Source organism: Papaver somniferum, unplaced genomic scaffold, assembly GCF_003573695.1.
Source record: "Papaver somniferum cultivar HN1 unplaced genomic scaffold, ASM357369v1 unplaced-scaffold_46, whole genome shotgun sequence".
In the NCBI taxonomy this organism is placed as follows: Eukaryota; Viridiplantae; Streptophyta; class Magnoliopsida; order Ranunculales; family Papaveraceae; genus Papaver; species Papaver somniferum.
In genome coordinates this window covers 252,900-276,697 of record NW_020647193.1, presented here as the reverse complement: position 1 = coordinate 276,697, position 23,798 = coordinate 252,900, and the positions used below count along the sequence as shown (strand labels likewise).

Below are 23,798 nucleotides of genomic sequence, written 5' to 3'. Positions count from 1 at the left end.
CACACTGTAATAGTCATCACTAAAGCCCCATAGAGTCCGTGCTAGACCATGCCGACAGAACAGGCAGAATATCCAAGTGGGGGGCCCAAATCAAACAATTCAGTGTCAAATACCAAGCCCAGACGACAATTAAGACCCAGGTGGTCGCAGATTTCTTATCGGATTTCCCGATGGAGGATACATACGAGATTGAGGAAATCCCGGGGATGGAAGACGAGTTAGAGGATCCTCCCAAGATACTTTTCTCTGAGGACCCCAACCGATGGGAAGTCTTCGTCGATGGATCGTGTAACTCGGAAGGTTCAGGTATCGAAATGGTTTTTACAAACCCAACCGGCCGAAGGATTGTCTATAGCATAAGGCTCGAATTCCCTGCCACCAACAATATAATCGAATACGAGGCAGTAATACATGCCCTCCGAGTAATCATCGCGCTGGGCATCCATAACGTGCGTCTCACAAGCGATTCACAACTTATTATCCGGCAGATCGATGGAACGTACCAAGCCTCAGATCCATATTTGCAGCGATATCTTCAACTCGCTAAGCACTATATCGAGCGGATACCAAACATCACGTTCCGCCACTTAAATCGAATCAACAACAGATATGTTGATGCTTTAGCATTCATAGCTTCTATGACAGTCAGCCCTGACGCTACCGATGTCAGAATTGAAAGGGTTCTACTCCCCTCCATCCCCTTGGAAGGAAACATGGACATCCTCGTTGTCGACTCAGTAGCCCAGAAGGAGAGTCTGCCAGAGGATGACTGGAGGACACCAATCATCAAGTATCTAGCTAACGGATACCTCCCCAGCGATCAGTTAATCGCACACAAGATAATATCAAGGTCTGGGAACTACCAACTCCGGGATGGCGTGTTATACAAACAATCCTACCTTGGGCCTCTCCTCAGATGTCTCTCATTTGCGGAAGGACAAACCATAATAAAAGAAATACACTATGGTTATGCAGGGAACCATAGTGAAGGACGATCCCTCGCTCACAAAGCAAGACTACAGGGGTATTTTTGGCCTCGCATGAACGAGGACTCGAAGAAAATGGCAAAAACTTTCATAGAGTGCCAACAATTTGGCAAAAGAAGACATGCACCTTCCATGGAATTAAAGTCCATCCTGAGTCCTTGGCCATTCGCCAAATGGGGGGTGGATATTGTCGGACCCCTAAGAGCCGGTACTGGACAAAGGAAGTATTTAATCGTGTCCACAGACTACTTCACTAAATGGGTGGAGGCCTCGGCTTTAAGACACATAAGAGACCATGATGTATTTAAATTTCTCTTCGAGCATATTATATGTCGTTTCGGTATCCCAGCCGCCATTGTATCTGATAATGGGGCGCAACTCCGAGGGAAAAACATTGACCTTCTCTTCAATTGTTTCAATATCAGAAAAAACAAATCTACGCCAATCTATCCTGAGAGCAATGGCCAGGCAGAGGCCACAAACAAAACCATCGCCGACATCCTGAAGAAAAAACTTGACGGATATGGAGCTAGTTGGTGTGAACAATTACACAACGTCTTATGGGCCTATCGAACCACTAAAAGGGAAGCCACATGAATGTCTCCCTTCTCCCTCAAATATGGCGCAGAGGCTATCATACTCACAGAGACATGGGAGAAAAACCTGACCTCAGACATGATACTCTCCAAACTGGACGATTTGGAAGAAAACAGAGAAAATGCTCTCCAAACTATAGAAAACTATCACAGAAAATTGTCTCGGGAATACAACAAACGTGTTCACCAGAGACAATTCAGCCCAGCGATAAAGTCTTCCGCGAGATTCCACCCTACCAACGCGAGGCAGGAAAATTTGCACCAGTATGGGAAGGCCCACTAACAGTCCTAGCTAAGGCAGGGGATGGAGCATACAGATTGCTCAAATCCAATGGCGAAGAACTTGAACGCCCATGGAACATCAAATACCTAAAAGCTTACAATGCTTAGGAAGACCGTCCGACGGTCCTAGAATAGGGCACGATCCCTACTTGTACACAGGTCATAGAACCTTATTAGAATGTACTTAGAGCCTACCAAGCTCTCTTTTGACAAATAATAAAATTACTCATTTTGGTTAATTTTTGTTTTTCCGCTTTGGTTATTTGATTTACTTTTATTCTTTTATTTTGTTTTCCCTTTTTGTTTTTTGTTGTTAATTACTTCATCCCATACTTGCATACCACAAAATCCCATACACCACTATGGCACGGTGCTAGACACACCTTCCATTATGCACAGAATGATGCAGGTACTTTACCTAAGCTACCCGACACGGACACAGACCTAAGGTAATGCCACCACGATCACAGAATCGGGTGATGTCCTCCACAGCAGGAGATATCCAGAATCGAGATACCTGCCCCTGGTCAGGGCAAGTATCACTCGACCGAGGTATCACCCTCCAAGCCATATGGGGGAAATCTATTCCCAAACAGGGAACCAAAAAAAAAAACATGAGTGTGAAGGAATAGATCCTATGTATAAGATTTCAATACTATAAGCGGTGCCTTATCCAAATACAGGAACTGATCACTCCTTGTCTTTGACATCCATGATTGGACCAACATTACATATGGACACTCCTCTGAGCCACACAACTGGCACAAAGCAATCAAATAAACAAACTCTGAACAGTACAGAGCTACAAATCACACAATGCCTTCAGACAAGAGCATCGCGCTTGCGCCTCGCTTGGAGCAACGGGTTCCTCACCTACTAGTTCCTCGTCCGAGGAGACATCCATGAGCAGGAGCACAACCAACCCTTCTCTTCACACATACGCTGGACTGGAGCAAGCCACCAATCGATTTCCCACCACTTTAAACATATGACAAGCCTCCGGTGCTACGGCATAAAACAGGGGCAAGGTATATATATACGTTTGAAAACAGAAATAGTATTTTACATCCTAGCACCTCCACACAACATACAGTGTTCCCAAGGCCAATCGTAAGAAGAAACACATCACAAAGTGTTTTGAAGCTTGCCCGTAAAAGGAAAATCAGTGATAAATACGAGATCCCATAACAGGAGGCGTAGACACTTGACGAACAGATGAGATTAAAGATGTCATGCGCAGAGATAGGTCTCTCCGAGAAAACATTGGTGATGATCTAGAACAGGATCAAGGAAAAACGAAGCAATACATGAATGAGAGGACATACCATCATGGTAAAAAATACATGAATAACTACCTTGTTCCCATGGAGGACGAGGAGGAAAAAATTTAGCATACATCTGAGAAAAGAATGAAGAAAAAAAAGGAGACTATACCCTCATCACAAAAGGACCCTTCTTAAATAGAAGAGGAAATCTTTGGAAAACTAACTAGATCTCCCAAACCCAAGAAGGTCAAAGGCGCGACAAGCTAGACGACAGGAATTTCGGAGGAAAAGTACAAAGGAAAAGACATCTTGTTCCCAGAAAATCTGAGAGAACCAATAGATATCTTAAAACAAGCTGACAGGTACACACGTGTCGCGATAGGTGGGACAGCTACACAGTTTTCTTCCCATCATGCCCTCGGCAAGTGGCAAAGAAAAGGAGCAAAATGTGTGGGTAAAATACCCGACGGCAACGTGTCGACGTTCCAAGGGGTGAATATATGATGAGATGATGAGGTTGAAGCACCGAATCATTCGTTGAGAGAAGGTTTTGTCACAGTAGAGGCAACTGCACAAACGCCACATGAATGACGCGTGTGTATAAAGGTCTAATCTTCTCAGACGGTCAAGTCTAAAAAGCAAGACCGCATTTAATGAAGGATAAGAACAGGACTTGGGTAGTTGGGCATCGTGACAGAAGACTCGGACGATCTATACTACGACCCAGAGGCGATGGAGCACGAGGTTTCCCACAAGAACGCAACACGATCCAAGGGAGAGCAAGACAACTCGGAGGGAGAACCAAGTATTCCATCACGAGGGACGGTATAGAGCGAGTCCGAGGGAGCCAGGACGAAGGATGAAATCTCACCCAACTCGGATGATCAAGCGACCACGATTTTATCCTGTCTATAAATACCAGTCCATGTACCAGGAGATGGACAACTTATGTAATCTTAGATGGTTTTTCTACAGAGAATTCCTGAGAGAGATTTAGATAGAGAGAAAGTGAGAAATCTAGAAGAAATCTGTAACACTTTCAAGGGTAAGACCTTATAATCAATAAGAAAACATCTTCTTCTCCGTGGACGTAGGTCTTCCTGGCCGAACCACGTTATATGCTTGTGTCAATCTTTACATTTTATGCTATTTACATCTTGTTCATGATGAATCTTGTATGTTTAAGTAGTTTTTAGTCTTTAATCTTACTTGGGTGTAGTAGTCAGAAAATATGCAGCTACAGTTCAGGTATACATGCACTAATATGAAAAACCGTCTAAACATTGAAGTCCTCTCAGTTGTGAATAATGAATATAAGAGTCTTAAGGAAATGTATAGGTGCCAAGATCTTCTGGAATTGTATTTAAGGAAATGTATCCATATTTTCTTTGACTGTTGTTTAACATTAAATATATTTTTGTCAACAAATCTAGGAACTGCAAGACTACATGGGTGCTTGGTTTGCACATTCAAGTACAGTCGCATATAGGATACCAAGCTATCAAACTCTCCAGAAACAATGGAGAACCGTAAGCAAGGTTTATAACCCTAGCCAAATAACCAATATATTACAAATTGTTTTTTGATCATTCACTGTCAGATTTTGGAGCTTAGAAGTACGTATATGTTTTTTTTTCATGGAGATTAGAAGTACGGATATGTTTTTTTTCATAATTGTGGTGTTGGTGGAATTAGTTTACAAAAGAAGTTGCCGATTGAATTAACGTCTAATTTTCTCTATGAGCTCATTGGAGCATAACCAATGAGCTAAAAATGACACCGCAATTTTTTTTTCTTTTTTTGTCTGTTTGACGTTTTCGTATATAGCATTTGATGTTTAGTTGTCAGATGGGTTTTCACTTCTATTTAGCTAGCATGCATATGCTCATGGTTCCCTTCTTTTCTGTGTGGTAGTAAATATCTTCTGTCTTCGATATGTTGATTTTTATGCTAAGTGCAAAGTGCTTTTCCGTTGTCATCCCTTTCTGCAGGCTATAATACATGAAAACAAAATATCTAACTCTCTCTCTCAAGGAATTATTACAGTTTATTTTGATTTGAATAATTCTTTTTTCAGATAAGAGAAACCTTTTCTTTTTCTTATATTAAACCAATATAACGACAACAAAGAATAAAAAAATAAGTCGAAGTTGGAAAAGATACATACAACCAGGGGCGGAGGATAAGAGAAACCTTTTCTTTTTCTGTGATTTCGGTCAGCAATGGCTGATTTCTTGAAACGCAAAGGAGGTATTGCCAACTGCAAACTTCTCCGTGAGTATTGTTAATTCGGAACTGTGGTGCTGGGTGTCTCCACATCGTTTGGGCAAAGTATTTATATGATCAGTTATGGAGTTTGCTCAATATTTTGTGTACAGGTTACTGTATGAGCTATGGAGTTATAAACGAAGGATAAATCAGATCAGACCAAACAAGTAGTCTGTTATGTTGATTCGGCATCCTACGTTATGTAACACATTAAAATTGATATGCTATATAGTACTATCTTTATGTGTTGTAGACTCTTATCTTCAGTATTGGTGCTATTGACTCTTTCTTTTCTTATATTTTGATTATATAGTTTTTCCTTCTTTATATTTGTATAATTTTTGCCTTCTCTAAAGCCTTCTTTCTTTTTTTGAAAAGAATCTCACAAAAAGGATCTTACCGATGACGACGGGTTGTCAGTACGTTAAAGAATTGATTGAGCACTATGTCGCATATATAAGACTAGGATTGTCTGAGGAATCAGGACTTATCCGCTGATCAAAATCATATTCTTGTTTATTTCTCATTTGTATGCTAAAGTGACTGGTACGAATATAAAGATGAGAAGATTTTGTATACCCATATTGAATGCACCTTTACTTATAAAAAAAATCATAATGCAAACACTCTCGTCAGTAAGTATAGCTAATTAAGCAGTTGTGTCATCGGAAGTTCACTCGTCCATAAAAGCAACTGAAGTTTATTGTAATTTAGCTGCTCATGCTGCGAATACACCAAAGAAAATGCAGTTCAAATGGATAGCGTGTTACCTTGATAATACATCACTTTGGATTTAATCCATTTGAGAAATTACAGCTTTAATCCAATTTCCATTTTCTCAACTCATTCTCAGTAACAAATTAATGAGGCAAGTCCAAAGGTGCAGATCGTAGCTTCTAATCTTCCCAGGCTTATTGCCATTATGTTAATTCTAGCAAAGACTTGCCAGCTTTAATCTTTTCACCTAAAAATTGTAGTAGGGCGTGCATAGGCTTTCCGCAGCATTGCGCATAAGTTTTATTTTAAGATTTTAAAATCATACTTTTTATCAATTCATTTATGGACTACTACAACTGAAAGCAACGCGGCCCCGTTATAAGTATCTATAATACACCAAACAAAGGTTAAAACTAAGATTTAAATGCCCTAGTAACTAAATACCTTTAAAATGTAGTAAGCAAGACATTTTTTTCTCCACTTCCTTCTAATAACTCCTCCAGACAAAACAGTGCAGCAGAGCATAGTTGTCTTATCAGCAACATGAAGCTGATGCATTCTGATTGCAGGCTTTTGCAGTTGTAGTATATGGATGTGCCCTTGTAATGTGACACCGATTTAGCATAGTTTAATTTCAAACAACTCATGCCCGCTACTGGGAGGGGGTATGAACTTGTGTGCTAGAATTCTACAAAGAAGAGGTGGTATTTACCCACCAACATTTCCATTTCCTAAAATGCTGGCATTGAACCATCTTTTCTCATCCCCGCAACGAATTCATTCTTCTTATCTCTGTCTGACACATCCTCCACCATGGCGGCTTCACTCTTTAGCAAGTGAATTTTAACTGCCACAACAAAAGATGCAAACATATTCAACAATACAATTTGAAATGAAAAACGTACAAAAGCATATAATCCACCGACATCATGCCCACAAAAAAGGAAGTACGAAACTACCGACAATAACTAAATTGTACGATTCACTTCCACAATAAAAATAAATTGTTTTAAAAACAATTTTTCAGGCTTGGAGCTATACAATAATTAAAAGCAGCAACACCACAAATACTCCCTCTTCCTGGTGCCATAATAACATAAAAATGTTATTGGATTACGTTGTGCCAAAATATTGGTAATCTGGAAAGCTCAAATGTGTATACAACTGGAATTATTTAATAGTCTCAAGGACAGCATTCAAGTAAAGAGAAACCAACTATTGGTTACCTCTCATGACCACGTCCAAGGCAGTGATGCAAACAAACTTCACTATATATCTAGGGCATATTTGATACGACTGGTTATCATCTTAAGGATGTTTTGTGCTGCAATATACAGTCACCAACATTTTAACAAAGATAAAACCTCCAACTTATACATTATTCTGTTAACAATTATTGACATAGGCTATATGCAACAGTAATATAACGGATGAATCAGAAAAGTTGTGCATACTAACATGTTGAATATATATGTAAAGTACATGATCAGCATTCAATTTCATAAACTTGTCTAATGGGACAACCAATCAAGTTGAAGATCAACAACAATTCAAAAGATTATCCGTTAATATGTCCGTTCGGTAGAGCATTGTTGAGAAAAAAAAAAAAAAAACACAAAATATATCATTGCCTAGGCCCTAGGAAGTTTTTCAGATAATTACAACTTACTGTGGAAGGAGCAGAGGTACCACCGGTTTGAACATAAATTCAAACTTGCCCGATGGCTGATGCATTTCTATCCTTTAATCGGACTTCTCATATAATCTGATGATATAATGCAACAATAGTAAAAAAAAAAAAAAAAAGCAAGCCAAATTGGACATTCAGTCAAATAAAACTTTTATAACTATGTCTTTTCAAGACCTAAATGGTGAAAAACAACAACCCACCTTTGATGACACCGTGCTTAGATCCTGGCATTTAATAACTTTTGATGGCACTGTTCTCAGGTGGTTGCGGAACTTTAGAAGGGCTGTTGACAATCTGGGAACCCATTTGAAAAAAGTTATGGGATTATGGACTGGAAAAAATTGAAACCAATTCAGTCAGCAATCATTCTTTTCACTATGCACACACAACTAAAGAACCTAATACCATAAAGCCACGGCCAATCCTATTGGTTAATCATGGGGTTTCCATTCATATAAGCAAAATGAGCATCCATACACCAAACTGAAGTAGCGAAAAAATTGAATCTTGGTTAACTCACAACACTTATTCAAAACGAGTGATAGTTAGCAAAAAGAAAATGAATGGAAGCCTATGATTAGGAAAAGAAAACTCAAATTAGCCTTGATAAATAATTACTTAAAAACCTAAATCTTCCGCACTTTCTAGCTGGAGTTGTCGACGATTAGGGGAAAACCCTATAATGAAGAAAGAAAATCAAATTAAAAATTGGGGAGAGAAGAACCTAACCCTGAATCAATCAAAACCTAAATGAATAAATACCTTTTTATTGAACAATGAATTGAAGATATGGAAGAATCAAATTTCCAATTGAAGAAACCAATTAAACAAATTAAAAGAAAAATTAAATTAAAGATGGTACTGACCTAATAGCCTTGAGAGAGTATGCGGAAGAAAGAAATGGAGAAACCCGGGAAGATGATAACCACTGTTGAGGTTTATATAGGGGAAAATTTCAAAGAATAGCTCTTCTAACGTAACGCATGATTATCATGGGATGGATCAAAGGGATTAAATGGCGTTGTTAATGGAGGAGAAGACGGGATTAATTCCAACGCGAAATCAGTGATAATGGGTTTTGCTATTTCAGAGGGATGTGAGCCGCCGATCACTCTGAAAAAATCATTCACCACCGTCAGATTGGACAAAAACCATTTGTTTTTGTAGGTCTACATTGCGTCTGTCTTCACGAGTACCAAGCTAACATATTTTCATATTTTCTATTCGTTATACTTACTAAGCAATCGGGTAACATATATTCTTAATTCTTAAATTAGTTTGGCCGTGTACGTAAATGTTGTTTGGTGAATGTTGTGCTAGATTAGATTTGGCATTCATTTTGCCCAAATTTCCATGTTACAGAGAGAGAATGCTGCTCCCAGCTGAACTTGGTTAGTATTCGAAAACATGGTGAATCTATTTTTTCCTTTACATTTTACTTATTTCTATCAAGAGATACAAATTCATAGTTTCATGGTTAAAAAATGGTTGGTTTCTCACACTATCATATGTTAAATTTGATTATCAGGTTTACCTCAGCCAAAGATGAATATGATAAATAATCGTTTTTCAAATATATGATATGCTCACCCCTCTCTGTTGTGTGATAATGAATAATGGTCCTGTGGCAAATAATCTTTTTGTTTGTTACTAAAGCTTTTTTTTTTTTTTTTTTTTTTTTTTTGCAGTTTTCACAACGTCCCAAAATTTCAATTTTAGATGCGGGTATATTTTTTTCGAAATCGATGTCTTCCTAAGTAGACTTTAAAATCTCCGCTATTATGATTTTGATGTCTTTGCTCTCGCCTCTTGGTAATATTTTTAAGGTTTTCTTGAGTGGTTTTACTGACTTTCTATGACCTAGAAAAACTTCATGGATATGTATGTCCTTTCATCCAATTAGGCAATTTATAGTATCACTTCCTTTTTATATATGTTTTGGTGTGCATTACTTGAAAATTCGGCACATTTTCGGTGTACACACCATCTTAAAGGTAGAGAATTAGAGATATTCAACAATCACGTTATTAAAATACATACCAGGTCTTGCAGTAAACGTGGTATGCTTTAAAGTTAACATTGGCTAAACTGAAGGTTATTAAACGATATAGAAATGCAAGTAATTTACTGGCAGACCTTGCTGGTTACGTCTAAGGATTATTTTAAGAGGTTCTTTAGTTTCATAGAGAACGGGGATGTTTATTTGGAATAGTTCACTGGTAATTTGATAATGTTTCTCTATCCAGTTAATTCCCGCAAGCATCATTTTTCTCAAAAAAAAAAATTCTTTCTGAATATGAATTGAGTCGACCTGGTTCATGCATTAGGTATTTGATTGCAATCTTCATGGGTTAAATATAACAGAACTGAATCGAGTTGGTTTAGGTTAATGTGACTCTGTTAGGTACTTGATAAATTGCTGAATTTGGGGATTTAGTTTGTTTGGTATGAATTTGATGTTTTCATTTTAGGAAGTGGATATGGATCCTTATGTAGAAAAGGATGATTTGCCATATGTGAAAGGAATGCGTAGCTTTGTATCTGAGCTTGCAAATGTTGTTCATGGAATTGATGATACTATGAGTTTCGCTGAGATGCCCGAGTTAGTTATCTCTGTTGATAGTGTAGAAGAGATAGACTAATTATCATAATGGCCATGCTTTTTCCGAACTTTTCTTAATTGGTGATTTCTTTTTTCGTTGTTTCTTATTAAAAAAAAATTGTTTTGTTTTTTGTTATTGTAGGTATCAAGAACTACGTGCACAGTCTTATACTCTCAGTTCGATCTACTAAAGAGGTATATTTGCTTGCAGAGAGAAGATTTTCGATTTTCGTGTTTCTACATACTTTTTTTTTTTTTTTTTTTTTTTTTTTTTTTTTTTTTTTTTTTTTTGCCCGGTTATACTTAATTTATGTGTTTCTTGCAATGGTAATGGGAGTTTCAGATTTGTTGATTTTAAAGATTATGTTAGGCTAAAGTTTTCTTTTGTCAAATTGTGTACAATAAGGTCAAGTGCTGTCTTTGAAGCTCCCTTGCCACCACATGTAGACAATGGTCTTCAACTTCATTTCACGGTGTAAATTGGTATAGGAAAGTAAGTTTGAAATGCCCTCATTTAACTGCATTTTTTCTTGACTATTTTTTTTTGTCTTTGCTACTTGGATGTTGTCATCGGATTTTCCTTAGTAATATTCATGCTTCTCTTCTCTGTTCAACGTTTTTGCGTGAAAAAACTTGGAATCACATTTGCTCCAATCATCCTTTTATGGTTTACCTTTATAATTGGTACCCTAACTTAAGGTTCCCATCTGTAGGTGAAGGGCATTTGGGTTTAATATGTAAGGAAGAAACTATTGCTCCTAACTGAACTTGGTTAGTTTCTGCGTATTGGTTTCTTGCATTGAAAGATTTATCATGTTAGATGTGTTAATGATAATCCAGTTCTATCCAGGCAAACTAATGTTATTCCATTTTTTATTGTTGCTCGGGTAGCATCAATTCTGGAAAAGGTAAATAGTCATGTTTTTTTATATAGTAGTGATGCTTTTTTCGATGTCCAAGCATATATATTTAATGAACTGTTTTGCATTTTTTTTTTCTATTTCTTATTTGGATGTTAGTTTTCGTTATATTAATTCTTGGAATTTGTAGATTCGCGATGAGATAAAAAGTTGGATAGCATATCAAAGAGAAAACGTCTTAAGGATTTCAATGAAAAATTTATCTGTTGCCTTGATTTTCTACTAGACTGGCATTGGATTTACCATGTAAGTCTTTTCAAGATTATCATTCAATAGTAATTATCTTATTGTTGCAGTTCATTCCAGAACATAGTTATGCACCAAGTTATTGATTTGAAGTTTGATAAGGACGTAATTGAATGTATCTTAGCAAATTTTAAGTATTGTAGAGTTTGAAATATCGTGAACAAATAAACCTGTTTTTGGATTTACTTATTTGTCGTCGTTTTACAATTTATTTATCTTTCCTGTACAAAATGTTTGAATGACAATTTGTTTAGGGATTATTATTTGTTTTATACTCATCGTAATTTTGAATGACAAAATGTTTCCATATCTGGTACCTCTACCAACTTCCTCATGATAGCTACATGGCATTGATTTCTTGATATACTGCTTAGCTTCAAAATCGTCTTTTCACGTCGTAAGACTATATGTATCCTTGGTTGTGTGTTACTTACTACATGTACATGGTCACTTTTATATTGTATGTCATTTCAGTCTCCAATTCTGCATTTTTTGGTTGAGTGAATTTATTCTTCGGACGCGTATGCAATAGTTGTAGTAGAGTTAAAAGTATGGCTAACAAAAGGTTGAATAGTTCTTGGAATCAACGAATGGGAAAATCCTAGGTGTTCAGGACATCGATATTATGCCGGGAAGAAGTATCAACTTGGAAAGTTGTTCCATTCCTCGAGATGGAGTTAGTTGATTTAATAGAAGTTAAAGGAGGGACAACATAGACTAGGTATGGAAAATATAAATACTAAGTAGGCTAAGTATCAAACAAGTTCATCCATGTCTTTTCATATTGAAGAGGTTAAGATTACCTGTTGATGGGATTTTCTTTGACAATGCTCTGAGAAATCTATCATTTCATCCTGTCCTTACCTGCCTATGTCGGAGTTCCATCAAAAACAATATCCAGTTTAGGACTTCAAACTTCATAAAGAAGGTAAAGAGAATAAGCTTAAGTGATGCATTCCCTGCCTAAAAATTTAAATCTGATTTTATAGTTATGCACTAGAACTGTATGTTGCTTACCCTTTTCACTAGATATTTGTTCCGTGCAGATTTTCAAGTAAGGGTATATTCATTTTCAGCCTTTTATATCAAAAAAAATTCAGCTTCTTCCGAACGCCGATTGAATGAAAAGTGACAACTAAAAGGCATAAATTAGTTATAGAAAAACTTAGTTGAGTCGAATATGTTTAAAAGATTTCTGGACATTATTCAAAGACGAGTGATATTTAAGTAATTAGATAGATATAAATCAAGAAGAAAATTTCCATCAAAAAAATAATCCATTATTCAAACAAAAATATATATATCCAACACACCTTGGGAGACCTAACCATGAAGTTCCAGGGAGACAAAAAAGATATCTCCATTTTTACTTTTATTGATGTTGTTGATTTACGCATGTGTTTTGGCAACAAATTTGGTATTGTAACTGTTGTTTTATGTAAATGTCTTCGAAAGAGAAGAAATATTGAACAAGTGTCAGCTATTTCTTTGACGAAAAAGGTGATTTGATTGAATTGGGTTTTGGCTTAGAGGAGAACGTACATGTTGATACTGTTTAAATTTTCAGGAGTATAAAATGGAAGAGGTATTGTCTATCTACTTAGAGGATTCCCAAATAATGACTAGGCCTTTTCTGCTGGCCCTGAACTTAAGCAAGTACAAAAAGAATAGTTAGGGAATCATTATGTAATTAATTAGCTTCTCTGCTGTCCAGGATTCATGGAAAACTTTTAAACAAACCATAATTTTTTTTAGTTAGCTTTGGTTACTTATATGTTGGATTTGTAGTGAATACATGATTGCAATGCCTGGAAAATCTTCTGAAATTAGATGTTTTTAATTAGTTCAGGGTTTCAGGGTTCATGGTTTTTCTCATAAATGATAATTTCTTTACAATCAACGATACAGATCCGCGAGAAAAAAATCAACCATAAATGTTAATTGTAGAATAAAAAACACAAATAAGCAATGTCGATTAACGCAACCAGAAATAAATTATTACACAATGGGAAGGATTACACACATAAATGTAAAAATATAAATTTTATATATATGCTTCAAGGACGATAATCAAATTTTTGCAATTTTGAATTAATTGAATTTCATTGGAATTATTTAAGGACGATAATCAAGTTTAGGCTTAAGTCGTGACAATGTTTAATTAAATGGATTTTATTACAATAACTAATCTATTATATGGCATTTATGCTTTAGTTACACTTTGTATAATTTCTAATTTAAGCTAACTTTTTGTTCTCATATTAATTTAGACCAAACTGAAATAATTTAAAAGAAGTCTTTTTAATTCTTATTCCTTGATGGTGCGAGATGAACAGTGGTACACAGTTTGGTAATTGGTCAACCAATGATGTTTGAAAATCCTTTCAAGCTTGGCTGCAATTCAAACAAAATTTTATGTTCAACAATATATAAAACATTTGGTCGATGCTTTTAGTTGCTATTGTCAAAGGTGTACATAATAGACTTATCTAAAATTCATACTTTCGCCGTATGCAAATCATTTTAAACTATACATGTAGTATTTTTTTAATTATTAAAAAAATAGTTTGAGGTATCAAAACTTTTATATCCACTAAAATCAGTCACTAACCAAGATTTTTTTGAAGATATTTAAATATATTTGGGCAACGGGAGCGGGGCTTTGCCCCGCTACACCAATCGACAATACCCATCAACTCTGATGCATAGCACGGGTTACATACTAGTAGAATGAACAGTTGAAAACAATTAAAGGCCCCAACATTCTAATAATGATTGTACAACGCAGAACCTTTAGTTCGCCCATACGCAGCAAGGAAAGAAACCAGCATAAACAAGGTTATAATTTATACAGATGCAAAGTAAGATATTACCTCGATAAAATCCATAGTTGCAGCATTTGTACGGTCTCCCATCAGCTTCACTATTTTTGCATACAGGAAGCTACTTATTAAGCTCTTTGTCAAGATCATCCAATAAACCAATAGCCTCAATGATAAGCTTGGTATCCACCTACCATAGGAAGAATAAGCCAGGTTATACCGTGTAACATAAAGACTATAAAAGTTGGCATTCGAGTGATATAACCATCATTTGCAGCAAAAAAGGAATTCACTGGTACTGGCATGACAAAAAAGGATGTCCACCCACCCATATGAAGAATGAGCCAAGTTAACTGTGTAACATAAATACGATAAGAGCAGTTCTTAGGGACTCAATAAAACAAGGATTTGTTGATTTTGATTCCACTATAGACTCAACAAACATGAAGTTTGAGTGAGATGGAACAACAGGCGCGCGCTCGATGGAAGGCCGGACGGTCGTTCCTCAAACGCTGGCGTTTGAGCCAACAATGCTGGCATTTGTGCCATGACCGCCCGTTGCTTCATCAAACGACAGCGTCTTTTACTAATTACTCACGCGTTTGACACAAAACCGTTAACGACTAAATCAGGACGGCTGGAAATCCTTCTCATCCTACGGCTAGAATTTTGAGTTCTATAAATACTCCTCATTTCAACTCCAAATTCACCCATTCTACACATTCTTCACTCTCAAATCATCTACAAAAATGACTCCCAGAGTTCATGGTGTTAGATTCACTCAACAAGAGGATTTAGCTATTTGTAGAGCCTTTGTTTTTTACACACAAGATGTTTTCGATAGGAATATAGCCAAACCAACATTGTGTTTGTGGGAGAAAGTTTATAGAATGTTCACCGCTGAAATGGGGAACATTTATGGGAGTGATTATGGCATATTCTCGTATCGTTTTAGTCTAATTAGTCGTAATGTATCGGAATTTGTAGTCGTACTAATAGAAAATCACAAAAATAAACTCAACGGTGAAGTTGTACATGAAGTGGAACCCAGAACATTAGCGATGTGGACAGTATCTCACAGAGGATGTCCTTTCGACTTCCATGTTTGTTTCAGCATTCTCAGGGTGCTCAAAAAATATGATCCATACATCTCCCTAAGAATTCCACCATCCAACGAAAATTCACGCATATGTAGTAGTTATTTTAATCTAATGTATTTCTTTTGTTTTCATGTATTGATGCGGTTGTTTAATCCAATGCAGTATGTTTTTATTTCTTATATTGAGGGTGCACTGTTTAATCCAAGAAAAATTTAAATTAGTTATGATGTTGATGGTGCAAATGTGAAGGCATCCACATGTTTGGTTTAGATAATCTAATAATACAAAATAAACAACAAACTAAATAACATCATACCATAGTGAATCGAGTTGTCATTCAACTTCAATCAACCCACTCCACCAAAAAAAACCTAGGATATTTCCTGAGAGGTCTTCTGTATGTGTCTCCTTCAGAAGAAATGCACAAATGCATAAAAGTCTTGCAACCTGGCTTTGAGAATCCACTGATTCTCTGTGGACAATGTTTGTATTCGTGATCTTTATATCCATAATGCCTGAAGTGTCATAACTTATTCTTCAATTTGTCTTTAATTTTGAAGTTTTTGCAGGGTGTTGCAAACTTTTCCTCTTCTTCTTTAATCTTCATAGCATCATCTAGCATATGTGGTTCCTCTAGAGAGTTGGGATTTTGACATTGTAAGTACTTGAGTTTTTCCGATTGTGATTCAATCACCATTATGATGTTGAACAATCTTCTCGCGGAAACTTTGAATACATCGGCATCGCATAAGACTGTGGTTATCCATGAAACATAATGGACAAACCTCTTTTGCTTTGACACATAATATTTTCTTCGCTCTTCCTTTAGAAAACATGGTGGATGTTGTTGTCTTAAGAAAGAAATCTGTTAGTTTGATGAGAATAAAACCTAGTGTTATATTTATAACAAAAAAATAGGCGTTGGTAATTCAATTGGGCGGTTTTGGTAAAGTCGCGTAGTTGTACTACAAACGCCAACTCTTATGGTAATTCAACGGGAGGGTTTTATGGTAGGCTTTGGGATATGTATAAAATAAGAGCAAAGACAGCCTACAGTGATACCTGCAAGTGCACAGGGTCAGTTGTAGCAATGTATGTGCAAGAACAGGGTCATTCCACAGGGACTAGGGTGTGAGTTGAAGTTTCCTAAGCTAATTCTCTGAGCAGTGAACTAATGAAGCAAAGAGTGACAGTGGCAAATGACAGTTACAATGGCAATGAGCCAAAGGCATTGAAGTATAGAATGAAGGTACTAGGGTCTTTGAATCTACTTATTGATCCTAAGCTAAGGCAGCATCTAATCGAATCATGTCTTGTTTCATCTCAGGAAATACTATAATGGGTGATTTATCAACTAATTTTACTAGCATACCCCTAGCATCAACTGTCTTTCTACAGCACAGCTGATCACGGGTTTACTTGCACAACCAATTAATCTATCAATTCTAAGGCATTTGGGCACAATCCTTCTAATGTACTGAATTTTTAACCATTATCACTCACTTACCCCTAGCATCAGCTGTCTTTCTACAGCACAACTGATCACAGGCTTACTTGTTCAAATGGCTACTAGCAGTCCTAACTCATTTTTAGCACTACAAGAACAATGACATGATTACTAACTATCTTAACATACAATCAAGAGTTTCATCTAAACCCTAGCACATGATACTTAAAACATGCTGGAAATGATTAATAGCTGAAATTGAAATAATATTGACTTCAAAACATGAACTGAAAACAACTTGGAAGCAATGGCTATTCCAGGCCCCTTGGGTGAAGCTCTGGCTAGCCCAGGCATATCTTCTACAACAACCCAAGGTCTCAATTTATAGTTGCACACGTCTAACCCTAGAATCCACAAAATATCAAAATTAGGGTTTCAAAGAAATCAAAATTAAATCATACCTACTTTCTGAAAACACTCAATAACGTCGACCCATTCTTTTATTGCGTCTTTTGTGTCTTCCCATGCCTTCAATTTGTCCATTGATGCCTACCAACTATTCTCTCCAATTTCACACACAAACGGCTAGGGTTTGGGGAGATGTGAAATTGAAAAGGCTAGTTGAGAGACATAGAGGTGATGATGGACTTAGGGTTGGTGGTAAGTGGAGTTAGTGGTGGTTGTGGTAGTGGCAGAGAGTTGGTGGCGGAGCAGGTGGTGGAAATGGGTTCTGCATCGGGGGTGAGGGAGAAGAGATGGAGAAGAAGGAAACTCGATGGGAATTAGGTTGGGGTGTGTTTGGTTCTGTTTTGGGTAGGGTTAGGTATTGTGGTGTTGAGCGGGTGCAGAAAATTTTGATGTTTAGCGAAGCGAAGATGTTGGATGAAAAGATGAAGGAATGATCCAACGGCTCGATGGAAATGGATATGAAGCGACCTTTGGATCTGGGATACATCAAAACTGACGGTCTGAGATGGAGTTAGGTGCTGTAGTGTTAGACAGGAGCTTCAGACTTTGATGTACTGGCGATGCTGCGACCATAGGATGCTGAGATGATCCAATCTGACGTCTAGAAAGGGAAACGGGTATGGATATAGGAAATGGATTTGGGTGAGGGTTTTGGGCCTTGGATATGCCAAGCCCATATCTTCTTTAAAGACAATTCTTCCTTTTCAAGCCCAGTTCTAGCCTTTTGGTCTTGCGCACAACATTCTTCGCGGCTTCCTTGTGTAATTCCTCCCGACTGTTCACTACTTTTCTGCTCTTTTCGCTCCGCAATTCATCCAAACTTTATTTAGAACCTAAAAATACAAAATTAATTAAGAAAAGTATTTATTCTTGAAAACAATGAAAATACAGAATATGGGATAAAATGGAGAATTAGAGCACAAAATATGAGTTAATTGCCAACAAAAAGATATAGAAATATGCACTTTTTAGCACTCATCAAATACCCCCAAACCTGAATTTTACTTGTCCTCAAGTAAAACAAAACTAAGGAAATCCTACCTATACCACTGTCGCTGGTCTCTCGAATGCATTTAGCGTATGCACTAAGCCTTTTAAACCACTAAGTGTCCCTAGTGGACGAGTGAAGTCTCGTGAAGGTTTGCTTAGAACGTACCTACAAAGTTCTAGGACAAAATATAAGCTCAGCTTCCATCAAATGTGACATGTGCAAGACAGTTTAAGCTCACAGCAAAATGGAGATGTCAATCTAGCTATCAAAGGCACAATCCTAGCACTGATAACAAATAAAGACATGTGATAAGAATGTAGAGTGTATCTACACATGTGTAAAGAAATATCGGATGTTATGACTACTAATCACCAAGAGATAGTTTCTCAGGCTAAGAACCAAGGTCGAAATCTAGCTAGCTGTCCGGACTTTACGAGAATTGTGAATGAGTTGGAGGTATTTCACAATTACTCGCGTTGTACATCAATGGCATACACCCTCATTGCTTATTACAATGAAACAACAAAATGACTCTTTACATGACTCTTATTTACATTGACTACTCTCTTTTATTTTTGGAACAAGAGAGGATGGAATTGAAAAATACTTGATTTTTTTTTTTTTGTTAAGGAAACACTTTTGATACATATACAAAAGGAAACAAAAAATTACATGACACTTTGCAAGAGGTAGCCCTTTTTGATGCACCCAGTTAAATTCGATGGTTGTTTTTCTTAATGTAACCTCCACCTTCTATCCCAACCAACCAAAGAACAAGCTAGTCAAGTTTCGTTCAGTATTCTAACGTGATTGGCAACTAAAACTTCCGATAGAACACCTCAAGGATGAGGCTATACATGTATTGGTAGATCGTGCGCGTGCAAATTTCTTATCACTATGTGAATTGTGCTAGAATCAGGGTGCCTAAATATCTAGACTAAGACTCCTAATAATTACATATTTGCACAAGAGCCAACATTTCAAGGTAAATGAGCTCCATTTTTATGTTTTTTTTCAATTTTTAATTTTGATTTTTTTTTTCATTTTTTTCAAAAAGGAAGAGTTCAATTTTTTAATTATGGCATATTATCGAAGTATCTACTTTTCACATAGTGATAAGAAAACACTTTTGATACATATACAAGTCCCCGGGTAAATTCGATTGTTGTTTTTCTTAATGTAACCTCCACCTTCTATCCCAACCAACCAAAGAACAAGCTAGTCAAGTTTCGTTCAGTATTCTAAAGTGATTGGCAACTAAAACTTCTGATAGAACACCTCAAGGATGAGGCTATACATGTATTGGTAGATCGTGCGCGTGCAAATTTCTTATCACTATGTGAATTGTGCTAGAATCAGGGTGCCTAAATATCTCGACTAAGACTCCTAATAATTACATATTTGCACAAGAGCCAACATTTCAAGGTAAATGAGCTCCATTTTTATGTTTTTTTTCAATTTTTAATTTTTTTTTTCATTTTTTTCAAAAAGGAAGAGTTCAATTTTTCAATTATGGCATATTATCAAAGTATCTACTTTTCACCCCCAAACCTAAACTAAACATTGTCCTCAATGTTTCAAAATATGAACAAAATTATAATACAACATATGAAGAGGATCATGTTGAGTAGAGAAAAAGGAAAGAGAATACCCGATTTTGGCGAAAGCAATATTAGAACTCCGTTATTCAAGGCAAGAATCCAACATATGTCAGCCGAGATCATATTGGATTAGCAAAATATATACAAAAGGAACAAAAAGGGTTTTCAAATTTTATCTACTGGATTATATACAAAAAATTCACCATACACTAACAATCTAAAGAGTTGAGGATCAACCCAAAAGACAAAGTGTAGAGGTTTCAACAGCTTCACACAAATATAACAAGAAAGAAACGCAAGTGAAACTGTGAAACAAAATGAGCTACCCCAAACCTGGATTTTTCAACGGATAAAATTTTGGAAACAAAATCTCGCAGTTTTGGGGGTTCATCATGTACAAGGTCTAACTCAAAGTGAACTGTGCTAGGGACGGGCAAACATGCTAATTCCAACTGTGGTTCCTCAAATGTATTATACTTAGAAGCAAAATAGTCCAAGAGGACTTGGGAAGCACACAGTTCCAAACCTAGATTAGGTACTCTCAGAAAAGTCGGTTTGACAATATGGGTACAAACCAAATCTAGGTTGGGTGGAAGGCCATCAGATTGTGACTTATGTAGGACGATAGGCACATCATTACTAATCACATCAACATCTCCTAAGTCTTCTACACGTGTCACAACATGCTCACAATCATCAAACAAATTGGCAAGATCACAATCAGAGTCATCAGCATCATCAACAGATTTATTCTCATGCATCGGCAAATCAGGAGAAATATCACAATGTGACCTAGGTAGAGAATCAGACACATCAAATATATTTTCATGCATATTAACATTAGTGTCTACAGAAGATTCAACTATTCCTATGTCATGCTCATCTTCGCAGAATAATTGTACGAATCCCATGTCAATATCAAAATCATATGAATTACAATGAGTATTAGAAAAAACAACATTCATGAAGGTCGAGGGCGAGAAGCCATATGTTATTGAACCAACAGGTTCCACAATATTTTCATGTTCTTCTAACATATCATCATAATCATCATCATGGTAGCATGCATATTGGTCCTCATTAACAGTGGTGGTGTCATTAGTCGATTCATGTTCCTCTAAATTAGGTTCATATTCAACATCATTTACATGAATGGGACTAGACACTTCATTAGGGACAACATACATTTCCTCATGAATTTTCTCCTTTTGTAGGTGAAGCAAAATCTGATCTAAATATGCATGAATTCGTGATGTAGATCTATCAAAGTTTTGCTTACTGAGTCTTAAAGCTTCTGTGGTGGAGTCTAAATTTATGGGAGTACAAAATTATTCATGTTCAAATTGTGGTGAATGGTACATGCGTGCATGGTCATTAGGGTTTACAAAATATTGATCGCAACCCTCAAAGGATTGATTATGGTCCCAGTGACTACCATTCTCACAATTTATAGGCATTTCATACCTTGGATTTTCTCTAGATTGCCTAAAATTATGCAAAATATGACAATTCTCAACAGGGTGGTCTAAACTACCACATGCGGGACATGCATAGATTTCAGGTTGCCTAAGAAAATTAGATGTGACAGATTCCTCATGTGATTTCATTTCTAAAGCTGTGATTCGAGCTTCTAATTGATTGATCAGTGATGATTGTGTGAGTGAGGCACTAGCAAAATGTTCATTTTCACGTTGTGGTGAATGATACATGTGTGAATAGTTATTAGGGTTCATGTATTGAGGCTCGAGACTTTGAAAATTTCCATAATAATTCCTATAACTATTGACATCATGGTCTATGGAAGGTTCATAACGTGGACTATGTCCATACGCAAGTTCTCTAAGGGATTTGTTGTATTCCCCAACTGTAGACCAAGATCCAGACATGATTTGTCTCAAAAGCTAAGTAACTATGTTACAAAGCCCAAAATTTGGTTTTTAATGGGTTTGGATTTTTGGGAAAAATTTGGTTTTTATGGGTAACATTTGGTTTTGTCGGGTTTTGGAAAAAATTTGGACTATAATGGGTTCGAAGAACTTTGGTTTATTGGGTTTTGAAAACTTTGGTTTTAGACTTTGAAGACAAAGCCCATTTGGGAGCTTTTGGTTTTGATGAGAGCAAATTTGGTTTTAAAGAGGTAGAAAAATTTGGTTTTTAATTGGGAGAAAAAATTTTGGTTTTAGTATTGGGAGCAAGAATTTTGGTTTTAGTGTTGGGAGCAAGCCCACATTGGTAGGAGAAATTGCTTTGCCAAGGAAGGTGAACTAAGCCCACAATGTGTATGCAAACTGAAGCCCAATGTAGCTTTTGAAATAGCCCAACTGTTGCTTGTTTGGTCTGAGGCCCAGTTGGGCTTTCAAAAGTTCAGTTTTTCTAATTTAAAACTACAGGCCCAAATCAATCTAACACCACAAGCCCACAAGCAATTAAACAAACAAGCCCACAAGAAATTAATTACAAACCCAACAGAAAAATGGAAAAAATTATTACAAGCCCACAAATTAAAAATGGAAGCCCACAAGTTGGGTTCTCTTAATGGGTTTAGGCTTACTTGCTTAAGCACAGCCCAGCTGCTCAGTTTGGTTGCAAAAGCCCAGTTGGGCTTTGGTTCACCTTCTGCAGCTTACAGCCCAGTTGGGCTTTAATGGCTCAGTTTAGCACCAGGCAGCAGGGGTTGCAGCAGACTTGGCCTGGCACCAGCAGGAGCACCACAGCAGCACAAGTTCTAGCAACAATAATGCAGCACCAGCTCCACAGCAGCAGCACCACAAGTTCAGAGGCACCACAAGGCACAGAGCAGGACTTCAGTTGTACCTGCAGCTCAAAGAAGAAAGTGAGGCACAACAACAAAATAGTAAGAACAACAAGATGTAATAAATGCAAGTGAGTATGCAAAGACAAGAGATGAATATGCAAGTTATGATGCAATAATGCAAAAAATGTTACACTGAAACAGGGAAGATGCAAATGCAATGGTTATGCAAGTTACACTAAGATGCAGGAATGCAATGCAGATGCAAGATGCTGATGCAGACAATGATGCAATGATGCAAATGGACTAGAATGAAATGCAAGATGGCTAAGAAATCTTCAAAACAGCACAGCCAAGTCCCCGGCAGCGGCGCCAAAAACTTGGTGGCTCTCTAAAAGAGTCACAAACTAATACCGAAAGTGCACGGTGTCGAGGTGTAGAACAATGCAAATACGGGTCGATCCACAGGGACAAGGTGTGTGTAGTTGAAGCTTAAGGTTTCACTAAAACTGAGTTGTAACAAAGAGTCTTGGTTGTGTTAAAACACACTTGAGATGATGGCAGTGACTGAACTGAAAAACAATAGAATATAAAGCAAGTAAACAGGAACATGCTAGGGCTTTGAATCCACTTCTTGATCCTAAACTAAGGCAGATCCTAATCAAATCATGTTCTTGCTTCATCTCAGGGAAGATTATGGATGATTTACTTAACTAATCTTACTAACTTACCCCTAGCATCAACTGTCTTCTCACAGTACAGCTGATCACAGGCTTGTTTGCTCAACCAGTTATCTAGCAATCCGCATTAGTGGAAGGTTAATCCCCTAAGTTCTCTAGTTCACCCCTAGCATTGAGTGTCTTCTTACAGCACACTCAATCACAGGTGCATTTGATCACTAAGTTTACTAACTTCCCTACTTCAATTAAGCACAGTCCTTCAAATGGACTGAATCCTTAGCTACTCCCACTCTTACACCCCTAGAATCAGCTGTCTTCTTACAGCACAGCTGATCACAGGTGCATTCACTCAACTAGCCAATTAT

General features: G+C 37.0%; 1 protein-coding gene and 1 long non-coding RNA gene across 2 annotated transcripts; one reads left to right on the top strand and one right to left on the bottom strand.

The window, feature by feature from the left end:
* The first annotated feature begins 170 nt into the window (after positions 1-170).
* LOC113342667 lies at positions 171-1,583 on the top strand. The gene has a single exon (XM_026587134.1). The coding sequence runs from the start codon at positions 171-173 to the stop codon at positions 1,581-1,583; it is 1,413 nt and encodes a 470-aa protein (XP_026442919.1).
* Positions 1,584-6,426: 4,843 nt separating this feature from the next.
* On the bottom strand, positions 6,427-8,818 carry LOC113342639. The gene is made up of 4 exons (XR_003356769.1): positions 8,671-8,818; positions 8,005-8,481; positions 7,784-7,879; positions 6,427-6,961 (listed from the first exon to the last, which is right to left on the bottom strand). It is a non-coding gene; the product is annotated as an uncharacterized LOC113342639 (long non-coding RNA).
* Positions 8,819-23,798: the final 14,980 nt, after the last annotated feature.